The 25,777-nt window shown below is 36.7% G+C and overlaps 1 protein-coding gene across 1 annotated transcript; it reads left to right on the top strand.

The window, feature by feature from the left end:
* The first annotated feature begins 23,568 nt into the window (after positions 1–23,568).
* Positions 23,569–25,543, top strand: LOC114075978. The gene is made up of 5 exons (XM_027914154.1): positions 23,569–24,103; positions 24,241–24,314; positions 24,411–24,554; positions 24,874–24,916; positions 25,026–25,543. Exons 1-5 carry the CDS (start codon positions 23,569–23,571, stop codon positions 25,541–25,543), a joined length of 1,314 nt encoding a protein of 437 aa, XP_027769955.1.
* The last annotated feature ends 234 nt before the right edge of the window (positions 25,544–25,777 follow it).

The following is a 25,777-nucleotide window of genomic DNA, read 5'->3' as shown; positions in this document are numbered from 1 at the left end:
GACAGTTAGTTGTTCTCCATCTTCACATGACGTTAACTCGATCTGTTTGACGTCGAGAAAATAAAACTTATGTATTATAATTGCAATATAATCTATTTACTCTTCATTTTATGTCGAAATAAATAAAAGTTGATGCATTATTGATATTTTCCTTGATGTCGTCTTCAATATTAATTCGCGATGCATGATCTTCTGCGATGCATGATTTTCTGCGGGGCATGAATATCTTCCAACGATGCATGATTTCCTTTATGTATGAATATTGAATCACGATGCATGATTTCCTAGATGCATGAATATTAACTCGCGATGCATGACTTTCTGCAATGTATGATCTTTTGTGGGACATGAGTATCTTCCCGCGATTCGTGATTTCTTGCGGGACATGAATATCTTCCCGTGATGCGTGAATATTGACTCGCGATGCATGAATATTGAATCGGGACGCATGATATTTCACGATGCATGAATATTAACTCGCGATGCATGATTTTCTGAGGGACATGAATATCATCCCGCAATGCCTGATTTTTTACGAGGCATGAATATCTTGCCGCGATGCTTGAATATTAGCTCACGATGCATCAATATTGACTCACGATGCATTTATTGCTGTGGGGCATGAATATCTTCCCGCGATGCCTGATTTTTTGCGGGGCATGAATATCTTCCCGCAATGCTTGAATATTAACTCGCGACGCATGAATATTAACTAGCAATGCATGACTTTTTGTGAGGTATGAATATCTTTTCATGATGCGTGATTTTTTGCGGGGCGTGAATATCTTCCCGTGATGCTTGAATATTAACTCGCGATGCATGAATGTTGACTTGCGATGCATGAATATTCTTTGGGGCATGAATATCTTCCCGCGATGCTTGATTTTCAGCTGGGCATGAATATCTTCCCGCGATGTGTGTGTGATGTCATCCATTGTACCAAATAAAGATAGTGCTCTTATTGAGCAACATAGTTATCTTCTGAGTGCCTTCTCGATAATAATATCGTCTCGATTGACAATACAGTAAAACGACCCTTCAGCTAGTGTATCGTCCTGATCGACAATAAAAATGATTTTCCAGGTAGTGTATCGTCTAAAATAACAATACCAATAAAATGACCCTTATAGTAGAGACACTATCGTCTCTGATAATGTGATGCAGATGACGTCCTTGACCAAAAAACCGTAAACTGTCTTTCCTGAGACTTTCACTTGATTAATCTTTGAATCTAGCTGGACGTTCCTTATAGACTTCAGGCACACGGTGTATCGAATTCTTCTGGTTTGATGTAGCATCTTCAGGATAACTCCCGGTCTCTAAGTACTTCTTTATGTCAAAATACTAAGGCAAATCGTCTCGTTCTGCTTCAACATGTGAACAATGGACTGGATGTTCTTTTAGCTATATATACAAATGTCAATATAATCAGTATCTGGATGTTTAATCATTGAAGCGATGGTGGCAAGAGCATCGTCCAACTCATTTTGTATTCTGGGAGTATGTCTGAACTCGATCTTATGAAATCTTTTGCACAACTTCTATACATACTGCACTTAATCTATAATCTTCGGGTTCTTCACGACCCACTCTTCTTAAACCTGATGAGTTAACAGATATGAATTTCAAATAACCAGGAGCACGTGAACATTCATGTCGATGGCCATTTTAAAACCGAGGATACAAGCTTCATATTTGGCCATGTTGTTCGTGTAATTAAATTGGAGCTTGGCTGCCATAAGATAGTGTTGACTGGACTCTTACACTAAAACCGCTCTGATACCTTTCCCTTGGTGATTTGCCGCTCCATCAAAGAAAAATCTCTAACCAGGATACATTTCAGAAATATCTTCACCTACAAACGATACTTCTTCATCTTGAAAATAAGTCTTGAGCGGTTCATACTCTTTATCAACCGGATTTTCTACAAGTTTATCATCCAAGACTTGCTTTTATCGCCTTCTGGGTTACATACACAATATCAAATTCACTTAAAAGCATCTGCCATTTGGCCAACTTTTCGGTCAGCATCACTTTCTGGAAATATACTTCAACGGATCCATTCTGTAGATGAGATTTGAAGTATAAGAAGACAAATAATGCCTCAACTTCTGAGCAATCCAAGTCAAAGTACAACACGTTCTCTCCAAAAGCGAATAACCAGACTCATATGGTATGAACTTCTTGTTTATATAATAAATGGCTCGCTCCTTCTTCCCTGTTTCATCATTCTGCCCAAACACGCAATCAATTGCATTATTAGAGACGGACAAATACAACAACAATGGACTTCCTTATTGAGGAGGTACCAACACCGGTGGATTGGACAAATAGTTCTTGATAGCATCAAAAGCAATTTCACACTCTTCAATCCATTTTGTCAAAGCATCTTTTATCAAAAACTTGAAGATAGGCTCACATAGCACAATTGATTGAGCTATGAATCGACTGATGTAGTTCAACCTCCCTAAGAAACTCATCACTTTTTTCTTTGTCTTTGGAGGAGGTAACTCTTGAATCACCTTGATCTTGGAAGGGTTAAGATCGATACCCCTTTTGCTGACTATAAATCCCAACAATTTTCCGGCTGGCACTCGAAAAGCACACTTAGTGGTATTTAACTTCAGGTTGTGACGACACAAATGATCAAAGAATTTCTTTAGATGCGTCAATTGGTCTGAACTCTCACGGGACTTGAGTATGACGCCATCTACGTACATCGCAATCTCCTTATGAATCATGCCATGAATAATGGTCGTCATAGCCCTCATTTAAGTAGCTCCAGTATTTTTTAAGACCGAACGACATCACCCTGTAATGAGATACACCCCAAGGCATAATAAAAGTTGTCTTCTACATCTTCCTCGTCCATCAAAATTTGATGATAACGTGCGTAACGATCCACAAATGACTGCATTTCATGCTTAGCACAGTTGTCGATCAGAATATGAATGTTTGGCAACGGAAAATTATCCTTTGGGATAGCTTTGCTAAGATCCCTGTAGTTGACACAAATTCTGATTTTCCCATCTTTTTTGACGATCGTAACAACATTGGCCAACCAAGTCGGTATTGCGTCATTTCTACGAATCGAGATTCGATCTGTTTGGTGATCTCTTCTTTGATCTTTAAACTCAACTCAGGGTTGAATTTCCGTGCCTTCTATTTCACCTTACTGAACCCCGAATTGATTAGAAACTTGTGAGACACCCCATTGGTAATTAGCCCTAGCATATTGCTGACTTCCCAGACGAACACATCAATGTATTCAGTAAGCAAATGAGTCAGATCCTTTCTTTGAACTTCATTCAAGTGGACGCTGATTTGGACCTCTTGAACACACTCTTGTTTCCAAGATTCACAATTTCGGTTTCTTCCAAATTAGGCTTATTCTGATTTTGAAACTACCAAAATTCCTCAGCAACATATTCAAGTACCTCATTTTCATCTTCGTCAAACCCTTCAACCTCGGCATCACATGCCTCATTTTGTTCTTTTTGCTCGTGACATTACATGACATTGAGAAGGTTTAAATTAAAATTACTAAAATTATAAACTGACAAAGTTAGGGAAATTAATAGCAAATAAACAATTAAGCAAATTTTCAACAAGGAGGCTTTTAATTAAATCGGAAAATAGTGCAAACTTTGGCCATGGCAAGGGCAATGTTTCCTTTTTAAACATCACAGGAAAATTTAAAACTTCAATTAAGCAAAATGATGGATCTATGACCACTTTTTGACTAACACCGATTTAAATATGCATAAATGATGCCCTTCTACCAAGGAGTTTGGGGAATTATAACCGGCGTGGAGGTACTCCTATATTTGAAATGATTGATACAGATGTGGGATTGGCTTAGCCAATGCTTGATCACCGCTCTTCTTCATTTTTGCATCATCATCTATGAGGATGTACCCCAAACCATATCTAGCTTCTTTGACGGGGACTGGAATAGGCTCACTAATCCCTTGGGAATTCCTTCCCAACCCAAAACCTGGTTTGAACCCATTTTGCAGCATCATAGTGGTGATCAACTTGTACACGACATGCATAAGAGGCTGTAGGGCAAAATCCTCACCGGGGGCATTTACCAGCTCCACCATGTAGAAATCGGTACCTCGCAAAACTTCATCAATAATGGAGTCTGCCTACCAGAGAGAATCTCTTAGCCGTGAATAACTCATTTTTCGTCCTTCAAAATGAGCTTCATCATATGGTGAAGAGTAGAAGGCACAGCTCCAGCCATATGGATGAAGGCCTTCCTAGAAGAAGGTTATAGCTAGTGTCAATGTCCAAGACTTGAAACTGTGCGCTAAACTATGCTAGATTCATTTGGATGACTAGATTAACCTCTCCCAATGTATCTATCTATACTCCGTCAAATGCTCTTACATTGACCTAATTTTGTTCCAGCTTCCCCAAAGTCAAACCTTAACTGCCTTAAATTCGACAGTGGGCAAATGTTGAGACCTGAACCATCATCCATCAGGATACATTTTATGATCCTTTCTCGGCATATGACAGTGATATGCAACACCTTGTTGTGCGACCTCCCATCAAAGGGCAACTCGTCGTCACAGAAGCTATTCTGATGCCCTCGAATAACTTGGTTGATCATAGCTGCCACAGTATCGCTGCTTGTGCCTACGGGCACATATGTTTCATCAAGAGCCTCCATCAAAGCCTCTATGCATTTGGGAGCTCATCATCAAGGCCTACATAGAAATCTGGGCTGGAGTTTTCTCCAAATGCTTAACAATCGAATAGTCTTTTGGTTGCATCTTTTTCTAGAATTCCTCCGCGTTGCCTTCTCTTATTAGCCTCTTTCCTTGATCCTTCTTCTTCCCTCGAGCCAACTCTTCGGGAGTATAACACCTCCTAGATCAGATCATACACTGAGCAGCAGCGGTTTCAATCACGAACTTCGTCCTATCAGGAATCGCACCAAGGCAACATCCTTTGTGGGTGTGAGGATCACGAACTCCTTTTTTTCTTTGACGCTCAGCGAGGCGACAACCCTTTCCAACTCATTATGGACAATCAGAGTTATAACTTTGGTCACGCACCAGTTATCATCCGTCTCTATCATGTTTATGCCTCCATGATTCGTCAAAGGGTTAGTGTTGACATTAGGCGCGACTGCTTGAAGAGAGACTACCTCTTAGTCGATCAGATCAAAGAGCTTGCTGAAACATCTTCTCTCTTCTTTTTTAACAAACTCGATGATCTGGAAGATGCAGCAAAGCGGGCTATTTTACCTATTTTCAAACCATCTTCAATAGTCTCACCAATCTTGACTATCTCAACTAATTTTGCTCCAACAAGCAACATGATTCTATCATAATATTCGAGATCTTGTACCCGTACAAACACTTCCACTATTTCTTTCTCACACATAGGCGGTCTTACCCTAGTTGCCTCCTTTCTCCACCTGTAGGCGAACTCTCTATAGCTTTCACTGGATTTTTGCTTTATCTTTTCCAAGGAGTATCGATCGGTAACGATTTCCACGTTGTAAGCAAACCAATCAATAAAATCCTTGGACAAGCCATTCCAACAGGCCCATTGCCTGTTTCATGGTAGGTGAACCATTCTAGAGCCGCCCCGCATAGACTTCGGCTAAAGAGTCGCATCAGCAAGGCTTTATCCCTACCAACTCCGACAAGATAGTCGCAGTAGGATCTCAGATGGGCCATGGGATTCCCTACTCCTCAAAAAGTATCAAATTTTGGAATCTTGAACCCTTCTAGGAGGTCCAGAATGGAATTAATGCACAAATATTCATAGTTAAGACTAGCGATGTCGGGGGCGCATTGTAACTCCTTCATGGCTTTACTGATCTCTTCCTTTATATCAACTTTCATCTCTTCCTTTGCCCTCCATTCTATTTCCTGTTCCTCGTAATGGTCCAGCTCCAAACCATGAAAATCTTGTTCAGTTGGGATGGGGATCTAGAAAGTGGTTCTTTTAGGTAGGGGTGGAGCTACAGAAGGACTTTCGGAATTCTGGGTGGTTTGGTAGTTTTGTGGATAGGTTTGGGATTAGTATTTTGGTTTTCGAAGTAGAGAGGAGATTTGGGGTGGAATGCATTTTGATTTTGTCTTTGATTCTGGTTTTGTGGTGGTGAAGCAGTTTGATAGTGGGTATTTTGATGATGAGGTGGTACTTGAAAATGGTTGTTTCAGGAGGTGGTGGATTATGGTAGGATGCAGAGGCATACTGAGGGTTTTGGATGGTCAAATCGATGACAGAGGGATTTCCGGCAGGAGTAAACGGCAGATTCTGATTTGGATCCACGTTTGAAGAGGGGAAGTCGATAGAAGGTCTCCCATCAACAACATTAGCAGCAAAATGTGGTGGAGGTAGATCCTGTCTCCTTTGCATCTCTGCTCTCATCTCCGCGATCGGTTAAATTAGTTGCATAATAAGTTCATTTTGATCCGCAATAGTGGGTTGAGCCACAACAACATCAGTAAGACTGATCTCTTCCTTGTTGTCCCCCATCACTGCTTTTCCCTTGTCTGAATCTTACATGGGAAAGGAATCTACGGGACCTTTGGATCTACAGAAGTAGGGATGATCTCCTAGCTTAATCGATACAGACCAGTTTAAAAGTACATGAGGTGGGGAAACAACTCAAAGGCACATTTGTCAATTAGAGTCCAGAATTCAAAATGCATAATATCACACAAAGAGTAGATAAACACACAAGTTACTTTGTTTGAGGATATCATCAACCCATGAGTAAGGACGAAAATAGATTTTTAACAAGCAGGAGTTTGATTGCTTCTTAGTTCGACAGCATCTCAGAAAGGTTAGATCACATTGAGCAAAGGTCATCTTGCAGCTGTTCTTTGACGTCCGTTGATCTAGTCTTCGTATCTTCTTGTGACAGGAAGGGGGATAGTGAAAATTTTAAAGGATAGGAGCCGGGCCTTGAAAGACTGCCTACGTATCTCACAAGGAGAAATCAGGCCCTACGTAGTTCGGATAAAGGAAATACTTTGTTTTTTCATTCATTCATTCAATATGATTACAAAACAATTTAAAAGATAATAACAAAGCTCTCAAGGATAAATGCAATCCAACTTAGTCGCTGTTCTTCTTGTTGTTGCAGCATCAGCCACGGGGGATAAACATGACTCACATCTTTCCCAGATTGACAAGGGTTTCTACGTCATAGCAAAAATTGAGGCACCTTTAGAGACTTTGATTTGTATCATTGTGTTAAGCACAAGTTTCCAGATCTCGTCCCCAACGGGATCGAAACCTCTGTCATCATCATGGATAGAGGCTAAAACCACATTCTGAACCAAGTCATTATAGATTTCCAACATCGTCTTCTGGACGGCGTGAAATAATGACAAATAAATTGGATGTGCTCACTGGTTTATGACTGATCATATGTGAGGACAATATTCCAGTCCAACAAGTGTGCGATGTTCCTAATGTCGATCTGGCAGCAGATTCTTGTCTTAAGTTGCACACATTCTTCTATAGTGTTCCCTCGCCAGTTCAGGTGGAAGACACACACCTCTGAAGAGTTTTCATGCCCAAAGACTGAAGGTACTCCCTCACGAGGTCCCCATTGAAGATGCTCGCATAGAAGGATGCACGACACAACTTTCACTCCCACGTCATGTGTCAACTCATAAGCTGGGAGAGTGATCCACTTATCTCCTCCTCTTAGGCGGCCCAGAAATGGAGGTTTGTAGGTGCTTTCCTCGTCAAGGTCTTCCTTAGTCACTCCAGAGTGAATATCATATGGACCACCACTAGCCTCTTGCTCGCGGATAGAGTATTTCCCGCGCATTTTCTGAAGTTTGGCGATCATGTTATGGTGGAATTCCTTGTTCTTCTCCCTCAATTCGGCCATTTTTTCCCTCATGGTAGTGAACTCCGACATCTCCGCCGTCAATTCCTCATCAAGTGCTGCATTTCTAGCCAGCATATTTGTGGTTTCTGAATGAAGCTCTGCTTCTCTTACCTTCCTTTCCTGAATCCTTAGCCGAAGCATATCTAACTTCTTGCTTAAGTCCTCTCTCTCTGCATCAATGCTTTCCTTCTTCTTCCATTTTGACGCAAAATCCTCATCCAGTGCCGCAGTCATGACTTTGTAGACTAATGCGGCAACTTTGACCGTGAGTCCTTTTTCTCTGACCTCTTGAATTTCTCGCGTGATTTGTATAATCTTTATCTGTAGCTCCTCTCCTTTAAGTTCCCTCTTGATACTCTTACCCTTTACCATAGATGTGATTTTGCCTTACCTGAGACGATAGAGTACAGATTTTATGATTTGCACATAGGATTTTGTTTTTGATTGAGAAACTTAAGACTTGAAAATTTTGGTCAGACATTATGGTAATAGTGACTTGCCATTCTTGAGATTTCTGACAGGGAGTAGATTTCCGATATCATCATTCACAACAACATAGCACATAAACTGTTAATATAAAATATATCGTGTCCTAAACATATAGGGGACCCTTTTGTGCCAAGGGTAGGCCTAGCGCATTTGAATGAAGTACATGTGAATTTTAACCAAATAATCAACCCCCCATCAAAACAAATTTCACAAAATAATACTTAATGTTAACAAGAGCAAAATACGAAAGGACAGACCAACACATGGGCCATTTAAAAGTACAGAAATGCAATAAAGGGAGGCACATGCAGGAGCTAAAAACGACAAGATGTATGTAGAAAAACCCGCCCAGGGGAGAAATCCACTATGATGTCCCTGATTGCCCTGCTCCTTCGCTGTTTTTCTGAGTCTTGTATTGCTGAAACATTAATCGTAGTATCAGCAAGAAACCTTCGCCCAGGTTTTATTTTTCTTCCCAGCTCTCATATTTCATCCTCTCTATCTTCTCTTTGATCCATGAGTTGAATTCATCATAACCACGTCTTAGCTTTTCCACTTCTTGAGTTGCCTTCTCAAGAGCATCTTGGTTCTCAATAAATTTGACGTACATTTCTTCGGCTTCGCCCTTTACCTCCCTTAGTTCGATTACAACTTTGTCCTCCTTGTCTTCTATACTGCAAAAACTACGCGCGATTGGTGAGGAAATACTTTGTATGTTATCTTTAAACCAAGCTTTGTAAGTGTCATTATATCGGGCATTGAATCGGTTTGGGGAAATGGTGTCTTTATCCATCCACTTGGCCCCTTTCCATTCTCTCGACATTTCTGAAGCATTGTGCACTCTTTCATCCCCAATATCGTACAAGTAGGCTCCATAGTACGCCTCTCGGGGTGTGGTTTGCATTCTCCCAAACTGTCGAAAGACTCAGAAGGGTGCATAAGGACGGATTCCATGAATTCCTGGTAAACAAAGCACAGGCTTTCTGCAGCCCTCTACGACGAATTCTATCGAGATGAAGCAATCGAGAATCCATTGGAGATCTTCTTCTCTTAGTTCGGAAAAAATCTGATCTCATCTTCCCATAGTCCTTCGATTCTCCAGATTTTTCAAAAATAACATGCTATCCAAATCTTTAAGAGTGTTCTAGTTATCGAGAGTATGCAACTTCTGAGTCCCATCCCCTTTGACAGATGACTTAAAATCCACCACTTAAGTAGCATATTACATCCTTAGAAATAGCGATGCACTTCCTTTCACTTCCCAAGGCTCGATACATATCCGACAGAATGATCGGAGCTATAAGATAGTATTCAACTATCCTTGGTTCTCGTATCCCTTGAATAAAGTGGTCACGAATGTTATAACTCAGGTGTTGATACTCAGACTTGGGCTATGTGGGAAGACCATTTTTCCCAAAAATGCTACAACAAAGGCTAAAGGACAAATTTCGTTCCATTCTCTATAGGTAAAATCTTGAACTCTTGCTTATAATTAGCGTAAAAGCTTGCGTGCCTGAATACGACATAGATGTCTCTGAATAATATGTTAGACTCTTGACACCAGTAGACATAACCTTTACCTAACCCGAGCAAGTCTGCGATATTATCTACAGAAGGTTTGTTAGGGATGCATATATCTTCTTGCTTTCTCACTCTTCTCTCTTGCCCTAAACCCACTGTGTCGATGGAGTCTCGAATCTCTTCAATAGTTGGGGTGATTTCCACAGTTCCGAATTGAAACACCATTCATTCGTTATCCTAGTATCCTGTGAGGACTTCGGTCAGTTTTGGCCAACCCTTCATGTTGATCGACTCGATTAAGGCACCCACATATATGTTAAGGGCTCTTCTATGGTCCCTGTCAAGGTCGTTATACCACATCATGAGTAGAGGTGGTGCTTCTACGACCATGTCAAATCTGGAAAACCGATTCATACCTACAAAACAAAAACTTATTGGGTTAACCGACCCCCACATTGGTTTCCACATGTACATCATTCAAATGTCAATCAAAATGATATGTCGTGAGGTCGGAGACCTTGGATATGATTTTGGAGGTTTCAACTAATGAACTTAATACACCTTGGGTATTAAGCCGTCTTAGGCTAATGCTTAAGTTTGGTTTTCGCTCTATCTTAGGTTGTCTAGATTTTGTTTCAAAGTGGTGGTTAACCAAGTTGGACATACAATGGGGTGAAGCTAACAAATGACGTTGGATGACCGCATTTCAAATATGCATTTGATACTTCCCAATGAAGACTTGTGTATGAAAGAAGTCGTGGTAAGCCACATAGTTTACCTTGTCCTAATGCAACTACTAGCCATTTGGCAGAAATATGTCATGAAAAATGCAACAATTTTAATAATCAGATAAAAACAACAACTAAGCAATTATATCACGTAGCCAAATAAGATTAGTTTTAAGGTTAGAATCCTCAATATCCCCAGCAGAGTCGCCATTTCTATTTTATTAAGCTTTCGGAAAAGAATATTTTTATGTTTTTGATTTCTTTAGACTCACTACTTAATTTTTTAAAGAAAAATTAATAAAACTATGTTTTCAAAAGACTTAAACAGAAAAATTGTTTTGAAAACTGTAAAGGGGTTCGGGGATTCCTATTAACATCTTAGGAAGGTTTTGAAAGCACCTAAGACATCCTCTTACTTGCGGTTATCCGACAACTAACTTTATTTAACTAAAAGTAATTTTAAATTGAACTTGAATTGAAAATTTATTTAAAATTTGTGAAGAAGTGAAATATGAATCTATTATCTAAGTGAATTATTAATCTCACAAATTTATTTATTATTGCTTTAAGTCTACAAAAAGACAATTAATTTGGTTAAGATAGTTAAAACATAAAAGTGTCTTGCGGGGATTTGAATTCTTTAACCCTAAACTAGCGGCTATTAATTAAAAAGCACATACGCAGTAAAGAAAAGGTAGAAACGGAGGGAGAGTTGAAGCCAAATCTGGTTCTGTCCTCCCGGACCGGTATTTTGATCCATGTTTTTTAGGGTTTTCGACCCACTTCAATTGTACCTGTCCTAACTTTGTAGTAAAAAATAATACAAAATGAGGGCTTATGTCCTACATAACGGGATACAATATTTAAAACAAAATTTTGACTCTTGGTCCGAAATCTCCCAACTCATCGGTCTGCACGTATTTTTCAATATCGGGACCTGTTCGCAGTTTTCAAAATTTATTCTTCGAAACTTTTAATTGGCTGACTTTACAAGATTATATTAGGGCCTTCATTGCCCCCTTGGGAGTGCGAAGAGGGGGTGCGCGAGGACTTGAGCTGATTTTACATGCGACAAAAGTAGTAATGGTTAGATTATAATTAAATAAGCTATCGATGAATTGTAACTAATCCAAAAAGACAAAAAATGTGCAAAAGGAAAATGACATCGGTGAACACATAAACCACTTGTTGAAATCACAAAGAAGACACAAATGAACTAAATGTGTTCTTTGAATAAAGATACCATGTGATCAAAATTCAGGCAATTAATATAATCACAATGTTTTTATCTAAACCGAAATAACCCAACATGAACCACTTCCAAAACATGATTTTACATGAAATTTTAAAGAAGAAAAAAATAAAAAAAATTTAAAAAAACATTCTAACATATAATCAGAAAGAAATTTTTTCACTACTCATAGAGTCGCGGGTTCCATGTAAAAGAATTGTTATAAACTAAGCGGAATAAATTATATTACCATGATTTAACTAGTAAATTACTTACCGGAAGATGATACCTAAGTTATAAAATATTTGGCATTTAGCCAATACTCTGGGAAAGCAATAATATTAATATCACAGTAAACTTACCTACTCTTGTCTAATTCACAAACATAATGACATTTGACTAAACAATTCTACCAAACAAACACGAGCTAAATTCGAAACTAGCGATATGGTCTAGCATTTAAGTTCAAGCTTAAAAAAGGAGAATTATGTCGCAACTAAGTAAAGATATGAGATCCAACTCGGGAAGCAATATTAGACCAAAACAAAAACCCATCTCAAGTAGCAAGACGACTAAAGGGGTCATGACCATTCCTAGTGCATACTAAGCAAAAAAATGCAGCGTAGCACGTCGTCATGAATACTAATATCTCCTATATTAGAATACATATAGTTTAAAAATAAAAGCTTGTTTGATTAGGGATAACAACTTTCCGATAAGAAAAAAAGAAAATCAGTTTGCAAGATGAAGAGTCACAAGAAGAATCGAGCTCAAAACTCCAGTAACTCATTATTACTGCCTCAAATTAATCTGCAAGCAAAGCGCTTGGATTTCTAGATAACAAAATGTTTTTTTATTATTATTAATATTTTTATAAAAATAAGTAGATAATAATTTTCAGATTTTTTATGTCAAGCAATGCTGAAAATTTAAGCTAAACAAATGACAAAATAAGACAACATGCCAACAGAAACTAAAACGACTTAGTACGATTAAGAAAAATTTCATCAAGACGCTAACATATGGACATCAACATAACATTTTTTTCAAAACGAAGAGAATATATCAATAGCAAGTGTACGCCTCATTTTTTTTATATCAGTGAACATCTTCATGATAGATCGAACAACAACACAAGCAGAGGTGGCGTCAAAGGACAGCCCAGCCGATATTAAAGCAAGCTGAACCCAAATTCAAAGTGAAATCAGACAAGCAACTCATTGACGGAAAATAGTAAGAACGGAGAGAAATTCTACCTCCTTTTGAACAGCGAACTAGGACAAAAACAAACTAGCGACGACCAGCATTCACTGCCGAAACACGAAACGAACAGAAGGAAATACAGGCTGAAACTTAACCCTAAAACTGAAATCTTATCTCCCCCACTTATAATTGCATTTAGTGTGTGTTTAAAGCACTTGATCAAGCTCTCTTTTGTATTCTCCTAACAAAGCTAAAATCTGCCAGTCACAAGGAAAATCTTCAACAATCTATTTCTTTTCTCTTTTTCAACTCCCAAAAGAAAAGCCAAAAAAAAACCCCGCTGCATCTGAAATGGAAACGGTTATATATAGGAAATTATTAGGGTTTTACATAGAAAAAGGGTCGGGGGAATTTTCAGAAAAGCTTGGGCCAAAATCGAGATTCCCCTCCAATCTAAAATTCAAATCCTACCAAGGATGGGGGAGGACATGCTGTTTTTGCACAAAATTTCATCCCTATCCCAAAAAATCAAGATGAGGCAGGGGACTGACGGCTCGGATTCGATTCCAACGTCCTTGTTGTGCGACGTGTCTTGATCTCAATACCCTAAGGACAAACACGTGATGCTCTTGATGCTGCGATTTTACAGGGATGAAAAGAAAAATTGTAGGCCCTCTGTTGCAGTTGCTTTCCCTGGAGGTTTGTACGTAAGGGCAAGCAGGGAAAAGGAAACGAACACACGCGATTGGAGAGAGGGAGAAGGGCGAACACGCGTGATTGGATTTCATTTTTTTTTGAGTTACTTAAATTTCTGGGTTCGGTCGTTGAGGAGAAAGACGACGCGAACAAGGAAGGAGTTTGGAATTGTTGCGTCTGTGACATTCACAAATTGGGTTTCTCTTTTAGGAATAGGAGTTGGGTTGGGTATAGGTGCGGGCCGGTTCAATTTAAAGAGTGAGATGGATTGTGAAAGAGGGTGTGGGCCTGGATTAAGAAATTGGTGAAGAATTAAATTTGGAGAAATGGACTACGGAAAAAATTAGAAAGAAAGGCCCAAATCTGTCTAAAAATTAGAAAAATAGCCAAATCGAATTTCTTGTTGAATTTGACAGAAATAAATAAATAAGATGACTTAATGTAAGTCAATTAATGAATTTATCAATTTTAACGAAATAAAGTAATCGACTTAACTATTGAAAAAACAAACAAAATGTGAACTATTATATAGCTAAACTAAATAGTAAAGTATCTCAAAAAAATAGAATCTTTTTTTCTAAGACGGTTTTTGAATAATCACGAAATATACTAATCGTATACATAGTTACGCAACACATATATATTAATTATCGAAAAGGTATAAAAAGTAGTAAGATTAATTCAAAATAACTAAAAACATTTTGAAGTTTGTAAAAGCTAACTATTTCAAAATCATTCAAAATTAAGAAACTCGTTAATTAATTTTCTATTGGGAAGGGTCAAAATTGGGTGTCAACAAGTTGCGTGATGTATTTTTATGAGAAAAATTGCCTATTGTGCTTCATGATGTTATGATGAGCATGATGAGATTTGGAGAAGAAACTTCCGCCTGTGAAATGAGAGATTTGATGTTATTGTGCATAAAGAGTTCGTAGATGTAGTTCCAACCTTCTTGTGTGCACTAAGATTATTGATGTGGATTTGCGGTTTCCTCCTATAATTTATGCATTATATGTATATCGAATTATTGATGGTCTGCTAGTCTCGAGTCGTTTTCCCTTTATGTGTTTAAAGTTTCATTCGAGGATGAATGTTCTCAAGTGGGAGATAATGTAATGACTCGGATAATGATAAGATAAACTAGATCCTTGACGTGTGAGTTAGTGTGAGTTTAACTATATTACTGGACTGTTTTGGGACTTCTTTGATCAAGGAAGAAGCCTATGGTGAATGGAATTTTGTTCTTTGTGGGCCTTTGGTGGTGGGTCTCTTTGGTCGCCCAATGACCCCCCACTCTGCCTAGTGGATTTCGTACTTAGTGAGACAACTGGAGAATTGGGTGAACCATGTGTGTCTTTGGCGAATCGCCTATTGCACTTGGCGTGCCCAAGTGTCCAAAGGGCGAATTAAAGCAGGCAAAGGCTGAATCTTAAGTTATAACTTGTAAAGTAAACATCAAAAAATGATGTTTGTTATCTCCAACTGAATTAGGTGGTCATTATCTATAAAATCAAAGGTCTTTAAGTCCTCTTTCAAATGCCACCATGTTTTCTCGATTCCGATCTTGGGGTAAAACGTTAAGCTCGAAACAGTGAGGCAGTGTCTACTTTTATAGATTGTTGTTCAAATGGGTAGAACCAAGGGCCATTGGGTGAGTCTAAAAGTGATCTTGTCGAGCAAAGGTCTGTCAAATGACGTCTGCAGCGTGGGGAATGTATGTTTTAAAGTTTTCAGTTGTGTTCTCTAAGTAGTCTTTCAAAAATTGACCCTACACTATTCCATTCTTTTCCTAGAAACTACGTAACATCCTTATGACCTAATGCCGTTCATTCTAAGCACCTCCAAATAGAATCAAAAGAAACTCAAAACTCTTCTTGCTAACTTTCTCTCTCAAGACTCAAGGAAGAAGAATAGGAGAGCTTGGCTAGGGTTTATGATTTCTAGGGATTCGCTCACATATTCTTGTAGATCCTTCAAGATTAAGGTATGATGACTGTTTATCTAGATTCCTATCAAAGTATTTTTTTTAAATCTTGTGAAACTTAAAAATCTAGATATTTCACTCTTAAACATTGGTTAAAACTTCAACAATTTTAAATGGATTTATTATGAAGTAATGTGATTATATTGATGTGGAATGGTAGTTTTATGAAGAAATATCGCAAAGAACCCATGTTTTTCCTAAGGTCTTAATATTACCCTAAAAAGTGTGTTTGTGGATTGTTCAAACATGTGATAAGTTAGATTGATTAAGTTTATGGAAGTAATATGATTATGCATGTGTAAATATGAATGATTGTTAGTATGTTGTAGCATGAAGAGTATATGAATGAGAATGATATGAAAGATGAATGCATGTATATGATATGAGGTATGTTGTGTATGATCTAAATGCAAGTAATTCGATTATACCTAGAATAATGCTAGTATTTAATGGACATTCTCACTTAAGCACTTATGAGAGAAAATGTTTGCATGTGGAAGGTTTCTTCCATGTGTATGCATATTGAATTAGTAGACTTAGGTTTCCTTTTCATGGAAACATGTATGAAGCTTTATGATCATGAATGTTATGATGTGTTGATTTGAAAGGATATTTTCAACTCTTTACTAAAGCATGTTAAAGGATTCATATATGAAAGATTATTCTCATGTTTGAATCTATGACCTATCCTCATGATGGGAGAGTATGTATACCCATATGTTAGTTAAGGTGGGGTATCTAGTAGAAATCCTTGTAGGTTGATGCCTATAGGTTAGTTAAAAAGGGATTGTCTAGTAACAATATCTATGCCCAAAAGACATATGCATAATGGAATGAGATTGATGTCCATACATTATTTGAGGGGTAATTATCTAGTAAAAATATCTATTTCTTAATGAACTTATGACATGAATTATCCTATAGGAAGAAGCCTAACCACCAAAAGATCATTGTGTGGGATGGATTCCGATACAACAATTGAGGCATGATATCTTGTAGCAATCCCTTACGATGGATGCTCATCAGTTACTTGAGGCGTCCAATAACTATATGCCCTTAGAGGATATCTAGTGGATCCATTAGGCTAATCACCAATAGACCTTAGGTAAGTTTATCACCTTCCTACGGCGTGGGGTTATATGACAGCGGATTCTATGATTTAGCTCTCATAATCGATGTCAGTTAAAATCTTATTCCCATCGTTTGAGGTACCCATAGTTGTTTCTAGAGAAGTTCTATGACGCGTAGGTAGTAGTATGGGATGCTATCCATGCATTTACATGAGTACGCTTAAGGAGGTCTATAGTGAGAATCTCTACTTCCTAATGAATGAATGGGTTGTAAATGAACAAATGAATCAAGTTACCTTTATGTCTCTATGGTATGATGTATTTATCACATATCTATATGAAATGTTGCATGTCTTCAATAATATAATGTATGTCGTAGTTGACTGAATGATATGAAACACGTTTCACTTGAGTTAGTGGTAGAAGTTTCTTAGCATGTTATGTTGAAAGGTAATGAGTCTTATCGATGGTGGTCTAGAAGAACACTTTGGTGTGGTTTGAATAGGTTCTATGGCATGCTACTTCATATCTTACTTAAGTGGGCCTTAGGGATATTATTGATAGGTACCCTGAGATTATTGAGATGCCTTGCTTGATGTATGTGTTCTCGTATTGTGTCCTTACATTGAAGGAGCATGAGGAGAATTGTAAGTTCACCTTTGGTGTTAATGTGATGATTATGACTTGGTTGTTGGTAATACATGTATGTTATGCCTCTTTTTTCTTATGTTGGTGAAATACCTTGAAATTGGTATATCATGCATGGTCTCCAAACCAAAAATGTCCATTTTAGAATTTTTTTGCATGGTTATTAGACTTAGTACATTTTGTGTACTAAACTCCATATTTTCCTATGTTTACAAATGTAGGTCCCGGCAAGTGACTTTCTAGTCCTAGTGAAGATTTGGATTTAGACTTAATAGTTCGAGTGGTATGTCCTCATCATTTGGGAACATGTTTAGAAGATTTATGTTTTGTTCGATTTGTTCGCATTGAATTCTTTCTAGACTTTTCAAGTTTAAAGAGTTGTGACCCTACTTATGTTATTTTTTCAAAGATTCTATTAAGATGGCCTTGTGAAATAAATAGATTTCTGTCGCAATGTTTTCAACGTTTAGCATGTTTTGATTAGTAAGCTTTTAAGTAAAATTTTTTAATTCCATACATTTCTCTTTTCTATGTGATGAATGTGCTATGAGGTTCGTATAAGACTCCTTCGGGATCAAGTACGCCATGTCATATCCGGGGCCTCGTATCGGGTCATAACATTCCAATTAATGGAACTTTAATGAAGCACTCTTACGAATTTTCATTATAGTTGAATGATAAAATATTATTAGACTATTTTCCTATTTTATTTAATTGGGTGTATAATATGATTGAAAGGTAAATTGTATGCAGGGTATAAATTTTTGAATTTTCTCCACTAAGAAGAAGTTTGGCTTGAAGAGTACGAAGTTGAGGAAGCATCTTTAACAATGGAGGCTATCTTTTGTTAATAAAAATTTCCGCCAATTAAAGGCCGCCACATCAATAATGAAATTAGTAACTATTACTTTTATAAATTCTGTCAAGTGAAAGGACAATAAATGTCATTCCCCGAGCCTACACCTTGGATGTGGCCGGAACTCGACAACCATTGTTCCTCTAGAGAACCCTTGGCATAGATTACTTACTTAGCAGAAGAGTTAACTCATCAAAGATAAGTTCATGTAATAAGTAAAAATAGTAATATCTTAGCCGAAATGGCAATTCAAGTCGTAAACGATACAACTTAAATGAATAAGACTAAAGAAATAAAAACAATTGAGATTGATGTTGGGATAAATCCTACAACATCCTGATAAACTAAAACTAGAGAGCTATAAAAATGGATCATTTATAATGCAAATAGGCTCACCAACTGACTCTCAACTACTTACTGGATCAACTATGTTGTGGATGCCCATCTTAGTTACCTCTGTTTGTATCATAATAGAATGCAGGATAACAGATATTAGTACATTAAATGTACGAGTATGCGAGTTAGAATGCTAAATACAACTTAGGTGTAAAAGGAATATCAAGAACTTACCTTACTCAACTCAACTCAATTAAACTCAACATAACTGAACTCATTTCAATAAAAGAAAATTAAAACAAGTATAATATAATGAAACTGTTGAAAAAGTGTTTTCAAGTCTGTGTATTTTTAAATACAATAATAACTCTTTATGAATGCAAAGATACAATATGAACTCTATTGTACATGAATATATGAATATTTATGATGTATATAAAAATACAGAATACTACCGTGGGTATTTCTCTAACCGATAACTATCATGAGAGAGTTGTGATTATACATCAATTTCGATCACAATGCCAGAGCATCCTATACCTTGCTGACGGTATAGGACCTAAAATACTAAGTGGATCCACTAGTATATGCTAAAAATCACTAAAGGAATCATCTAAAAAATATGACCAATTTCTACCCATGGTGGTTGCATGTTTTATGGGGTCTGTAGGTTCTATAGATGCTTCCCCATGTTGATGATAAATACTACTCGCAAAATATGATACTGTCTCTTTAGTTTACAAACTTACTTCAACTGTGATTTGAGAATAGTTCTAAAAAACATAGTTCAAAAGGTTATTCTGAAAATCAAAGTTACCTCTCTTGCTTCATTTACAAAGTGGTTCCTCTTTTCTTAAAACTAGCTCGAATGCTCTTTGAAAATCTATGTTTCCATTCTTTTTAAAATGTTAAAACATTTTAAATCTATTTGAGAATCCTTAATCCCCATATACTTCTGAAGAAATGAACTTCAATTTTACACTTTATTGCACTCAAAACTTAAGTCTTAAAACAAAGTTAAAATGTTTGCAAAAGACTTTTGGTAAATTTTATGAACATCTCTTAAATTGACTCTTGATTTCTTTGACTTTGATATTAACTACTTTTGACTTGAATCGTAACTTGTCCTAGAATTAAATTATTTAAGTATTGTGATTTGTGATTGGAAAGATCTCATGTTGTATAGGAATGATTTTGGATAGGTAAATGTCCGAAAAGACCAAAAATCAAAATCAGAGGGTTGGTTCGAGACGTGGAGAGGTTTTTAAAATTTTATTTCGAAAAAATGGCTTTTCAGGCAGAACGCTCTGGGTTAGAGCCATGACACGAAACTGAAATTCCAAAAACTGGGGTCTACCTGCACCAAGTAGAGGCACTTCTAAATCTCGATCGGCGAAATTACTTCTTCATTTTACATCTCATAACCCCTTAAACTCCATGGGTTCTGACCCCGAACACTTACGATCTTTTAAATCAATTTACATCGGATTCTACTAAAAATTGAACCTAAAATCACACATTAGGATCAAACTGCTTCTAAACGAATTCATCATAACAAGATATTTATGGAACTTCAACAAACCCATCAAGAACTCAATTCTAAACTTTCAAGAACTTAAATTAGCTGAAATAAATCATGATTGATATGTGGGAGAATTAACGAACGTTATGTGATCTCACATACCATGTACGGATCACCCCCGAAAAATCCACAAGTAAACATCGGTGAATCTTTCCCGTTCTTGCTTTCTCTTCTCCTTTCTCTTTTCTCCAAGCCCTATCATCCAATTAACTTTTCTAAAAATAACCCAAATCTGACATTACCCCAATGAAACCTTTACAAATGAATTAGATTAGTTAGGTAAGGAAAAGCTAAATTACCCTTTCAATTTCCGGATTAGACTTCCTTATTCAACCAACACAAATTCCAAATGGTATAACTCACTCATACAAACTCGGAATCGTGCAAACTTTAAGGCATTTGGAAAGATCGTTCCTAGCTCTTTTAAAACATATATGAAAATATGCATACATAATCATGATCTTGTATTTTTTGACGTTTGAAGTTGACCAAAAACTCATTTTTTCTAACATAAACAATTTTCCTAATTTTCATTATTTCCAAAAATAACTAATTTCGGTTCTTCGCTTCTTCTTAGATATTTCAAATTTTGAGAAGTTACAGTATCTCCCCCTTGGGAACATTCGTCCTAGAATGAGATTACTCTTACTGGATAAAGGTATAACATTAGGTAAACACCCAACAAGCAAATGCGAAAAATGACATTGTCACTCATAACTTGCATGCAATTTCGACACTTGACGATAAATTCTTCAAATCTCTTCTTCATACCATTCAGCGAGTACACTTATACGAAAGAACGACACATTTTTGTGGAACCTAAATTAAAGGAATATCTAGAGCTATGAGCTTCCTCCATGATTCTGTATTGGAGTCTATCCACCATTGGTACACACAATCTGCATTGATATCTCAACACACTATCTCCCATTTGTTTAACAACCTTTACTTTTTTCTTATGAACATTTGGCTTCAATTCAAGAAAAATGGGATCTTGGTATTTCTTTCATTTTACTTTTTTCACTAATGAAGACTATGCCCCTTTCATCATCACTATTCCTCCTTCTGTGGAATCCATTAGTCGGACTCCCAATCATGCAAGTCTATGCACATCTTTTGCTAACACTCTCTTTTCTTCCTCAACATCGGTGGTACTACCCATTGACAACATGCTCAATCCATCCACAATAAGATTAGCCTTACATGGGTGATAAAGAATATGCATGTCGTAATCCTTGAGTAATTCTTACAACCTTCTTTGACAAAGATTAAGCTCATTCTGAGTGAACATATCTTGTAGGCTCTTGTGATTACGGAATACTTCAACATTAACACCATACAAGTAATGACGTCATATCTTCAAAGAGAAAACTACATAAGCCAACACTGAATCCTGGGTTGGATAATTTTTCTCATGATCATTAAACTTGTTGACACCCTAATCTGGAACCTCCACAATAAAAATTAATCATTTTGATCTTCTTGAATATAAGAAGATTTAAAAAATTAGTTTTATAGAATTTCGAAAATTTAAAATATTAATAAAATAGTTTTCAAGTTATTTGAACTAGTTTTAATAACTTTTTATACTTTTTAGATAAAATATATGTCTTATATAGTTGTGTATATAATTTGTATATTTTGTGATTATTCAGAAATCGTCTAAAAATATTTTGTTTTAAATAATTATTTGGTTAATTAGTTTAGTTATATAATATTTATATATTTCAAATTAATTAGTTCATTATTTTACTTCGTTAAGATTAAAAGGCTCATTAATTACTTTATGTTGATTCATTTTGTTCAAGTTTTATTCGAATTTCGTCATTATTTAATTACAATTTTTCATCAATATCTTAAACCCATCAAGACCAAGTGTTGGGACTTTTAAGTAAGCCATCAGCATCCCTACTTCAACTCTCCAAAGTCCCACCCAGACCCATTACAACATACGTTTAGCCACAAAAGATGCCCAATTTAACCTCACTAGGTCTATTTTCCAACAATCAACAAAACCGACCTAGACCCCACTAAATTTTCTTCGTCTTTGAGCGAAGAACATTGTATTCTAGCAACGCAAACCCGACCCAGCAATAGCGCGTGCTCTCTCCCTTTCTCATTATCCTATGAATATAGAATATACTCGAACCAAGGCGAGGTGTAGTGATCTCCTATCCTTGTTCGCCTTTCTCTCACAATTAGACGACTTCTTTCAATTTACTGTTTGAATTGGTCCTAGTCCAGCTCTCAAACATTATCAAGAGAGCAATTCTAATTTCAAAATTCAAAATTCAATCTGGTTTCCGCCAAATTCAGCCCAAATCTCCTTTTATTTTAACCTCTTTTTATCTTAATTATTGGGGTGGAATAAGGAAGGTTTAAAAAAGAAAAATACAATAAAATATCTATTTATATATTTTGGAATTACATAGTCCAATAAATAATTGTAGTAGATAAGTCTGTTAGTCTTAGTCAGAAAAGTAGTTAGGCTACTTGTAGTTAGTTACAACTAATTACAGCTCCTAAAGTGTGACTACACATCATAATATGTTTCCTATAAATAGGAACTTAAAATTGTATTCAGTGAACAATCAATAATATTCTTTCTTTCTTCTTCCTCTAGATTCTTCTATCTTTCAATTGTTATTTCCATTAGATTTGCAGAGATCTGTAACAATGGAGTTGGGTTCCATGATTCTATGAAATCTATTATGGTATAAGAGCAGGCGCGACTATGACTAGATTAATTTCAATTTTTTCTTTCCGCAAAGTGATTTTGAAGTTCAGATCGCAGCCATGGCAGAACTTACTGTAGCAACACTTGGACATAATCATCCACTTCATCTGCAGCCTTCAGACACGCCTGGTGTAGCATTGATCACAAGAAATCTCACAGGACCTGAGAATTATGGTCTTTGGAGATCAATGAGATTAGGACTGTTGGTGAAGAACAAGATAGGCTTCATAGATGGAACATACTTGAAGAGCATGTACAAGGACGAATTAGCAGTTCAATGGGAAAGATGAAATACAGTGGTTCTTTCATGGATTAGTAGCACAATAACAAGCAATATGTTGACGACAATAATATATGCATCTAATGCAAAACGAGTTTGGGAAGATTTCAAGGAGAGATTCAACAAGTCTAATCTCACTAGGATCTATCAACTCTAGACAGAAGTGGCCACATTAAAGCAAGGTACAAATTTTGTAACAAATTACAATTATAAATTGAGGGATTTATGGGAGGAGTTTGATGTATTGATACCCTCACCCTCATGTAAATGTGATGATGCTAAGCCTTATGTTGAACATCTACATCTAAAAAGATTGATGATGTTTCTTATGGGGTTAAATGAGTCTTTCAGTCATGTGAGAAGTGATTTGTTGCTGAAAAGTGAAGTACCTAGCATTAACCAAGCGTATGCAATTGTAATTCAAGAGGAAAATCAAAGACTATTAGGTGTAGTGGATTCAAACAAAGAGCCACTTACCATGATGGCAGGAAGGGGACAAGGACAAGGATTCAAAGGGAAAAAGGTGTTACCAGGCAATGGCAATACTGGATGTGAGATCTGTGGTTTCAAAAATCATGTAACAGAAAAATGTTATAGGCTGGTAGGTTATCCTTCTGACTTCAAGAGCAAGAGGAAGCAATCAGATTCTAGTGGATCATACCAGAACAACAGTGCAGGTTTTAAGTCACCTGGATCTTATAGCAGTAATGCTTACAACAACACTGGTAATTTCAAGCCATATGCTAACAATGCTTTAGTGGATAAACAGAAGCAGGATTTTGAATTCACAAAGGAAGAATACAATCAAATAAAGAATCTATTACATAACAAAGAACCAAGTGACTGCAAGGCTAACTTGATAGGTAATGTTTCTTTACAAACTAAAACCTCTGCATATTACTGGATAATTGATTCAGGAGATACTCATCATGCGAGGAGCTCATGTATGAGTTTAAAAGAACAAGGAATGAACTCTCTAGTACAGTTCAGTTGCTAACAGGAAGCAGAGCTCAAGTGAATCATACAGGCAATTCAGTCATATTTGGAAATCAAACAGTGAAGGATGTACTTCATGTACCTGATTTTAAGTTCAATTTACTATCTGTGGCAAAACTCACCGAAGAATTATCTTGTAGTGTGAGTTTCTTTCTTCACTTTTGTGTACTGCAGGAACTTTACAGTGGCAAGGTGATTGGTATTGGTAAAGAGGTTTATGGTCTATACTTACTACAACGTGCTAATAGAGCAATATCAATAACGGATGCAATTTTGACTCACTTGTGGCACTTCGGACTTGGGAATCCATCTATCAAGGTCATGGAACAAATACCTTATCTTAGGAAGCACCTCAACATCACCACACAATTGCTGTCAGATATGTCTAGTAGCAAAACAAAGTAGATTGAGTTTTACTACAAGTATTTCTAAATCAACTCATGTTTGCCATCTTGTTCATATTGATCTCTGGGGACCTTACAAGGTTCCCACACATGATAACAGAAGTACTTTGTGACAATTGTTAATGATTTCAGTTGATTCACTTGGCTTTGTCTAATTCAACACAAATTAGATGTGCACATTATTGAAAGGCTTAATGTTCATGGTTAATACACTGTTTGGTGTTAAAGTACAGGTTGTGAGAACTGATAATGGCACTGATCTCTTTAACTCTAAATGTAATGTTTTGTTTTATTCTCTTGGAATAGTTCATCAGAGTTCTTGTGCTTATACTCCTAAAAAAAAACAGTGTTGTTGAAAGAAAGCTTAGACACATATTAAATGTAGCCAGAGCACTGATGTTTCATAGTGAAATGCCTATCAGATTTTGGGGAAATTGTGTTAAAACAATATCTTATCTGAATAATAGAATGCCTACAACTGTTCTACAAGGGAAGTCACCATATGAACTTCTATATAAACGAGCACCTAATCTAGAACATCTGAGGGTGTTTGGATGTCAGTGTTTTGTATCAGTTTTGCCAAGGAGAGATAAATTATCTCCAAGGGCAAAAAGATCAGTCTTCATTGGGTACTTAGAAACACAAAAAGGATACAAAGTCATGGATTTGGAGACTCATGTCATATTTGTAAGCAGGGAGGTTACCTTCATGGAGACTTCATTTCCTTTGAAGGATTATATCACAGGAGAAGTATCATCATTCACAGATCATAATGTTCCCATACAAATGGACATGTTTGATCATGCAGATGTTAATATATCTCAAAGTTTTGTATATTTTGTTGAAGAACATGTTAGTCCTGTGTATTCAACAGTTGAAGCGACACTAGACAATCCTATATAATTAGAAGTTGAGCGTCATGCTCCATATTTTGAGAATAATATGTTGGAGCCACAACATACTGATGTCACAAGTGAGGATGATCTTGCACCATCTAGAAGGACTGCCAAAGCTTCTAAGCCTCCTCATTGGCATAAGGACTACTTAGTTTCAACTAAATCCAATATGACTTGTTTATATCCTATTGCTAATAATTTGTTCTATGAACTTTTGACACAATCCTATCATAGCTTTATC

Source organism: Solanum pennellii, chromosome 2, assembly GCF_001406875.1.
Source record: "Solanum pennellii chromosome 2, SPENNV200".
NCBI lineage: Eukaryota > Viridiplantae > Streptophyta > Magnoliopsida > Solanales > Solanaceae > Solanum > Solanum pennellii.
This window is presented reverse-complemented; position numbering and strand designations above follow the sequence as displayed.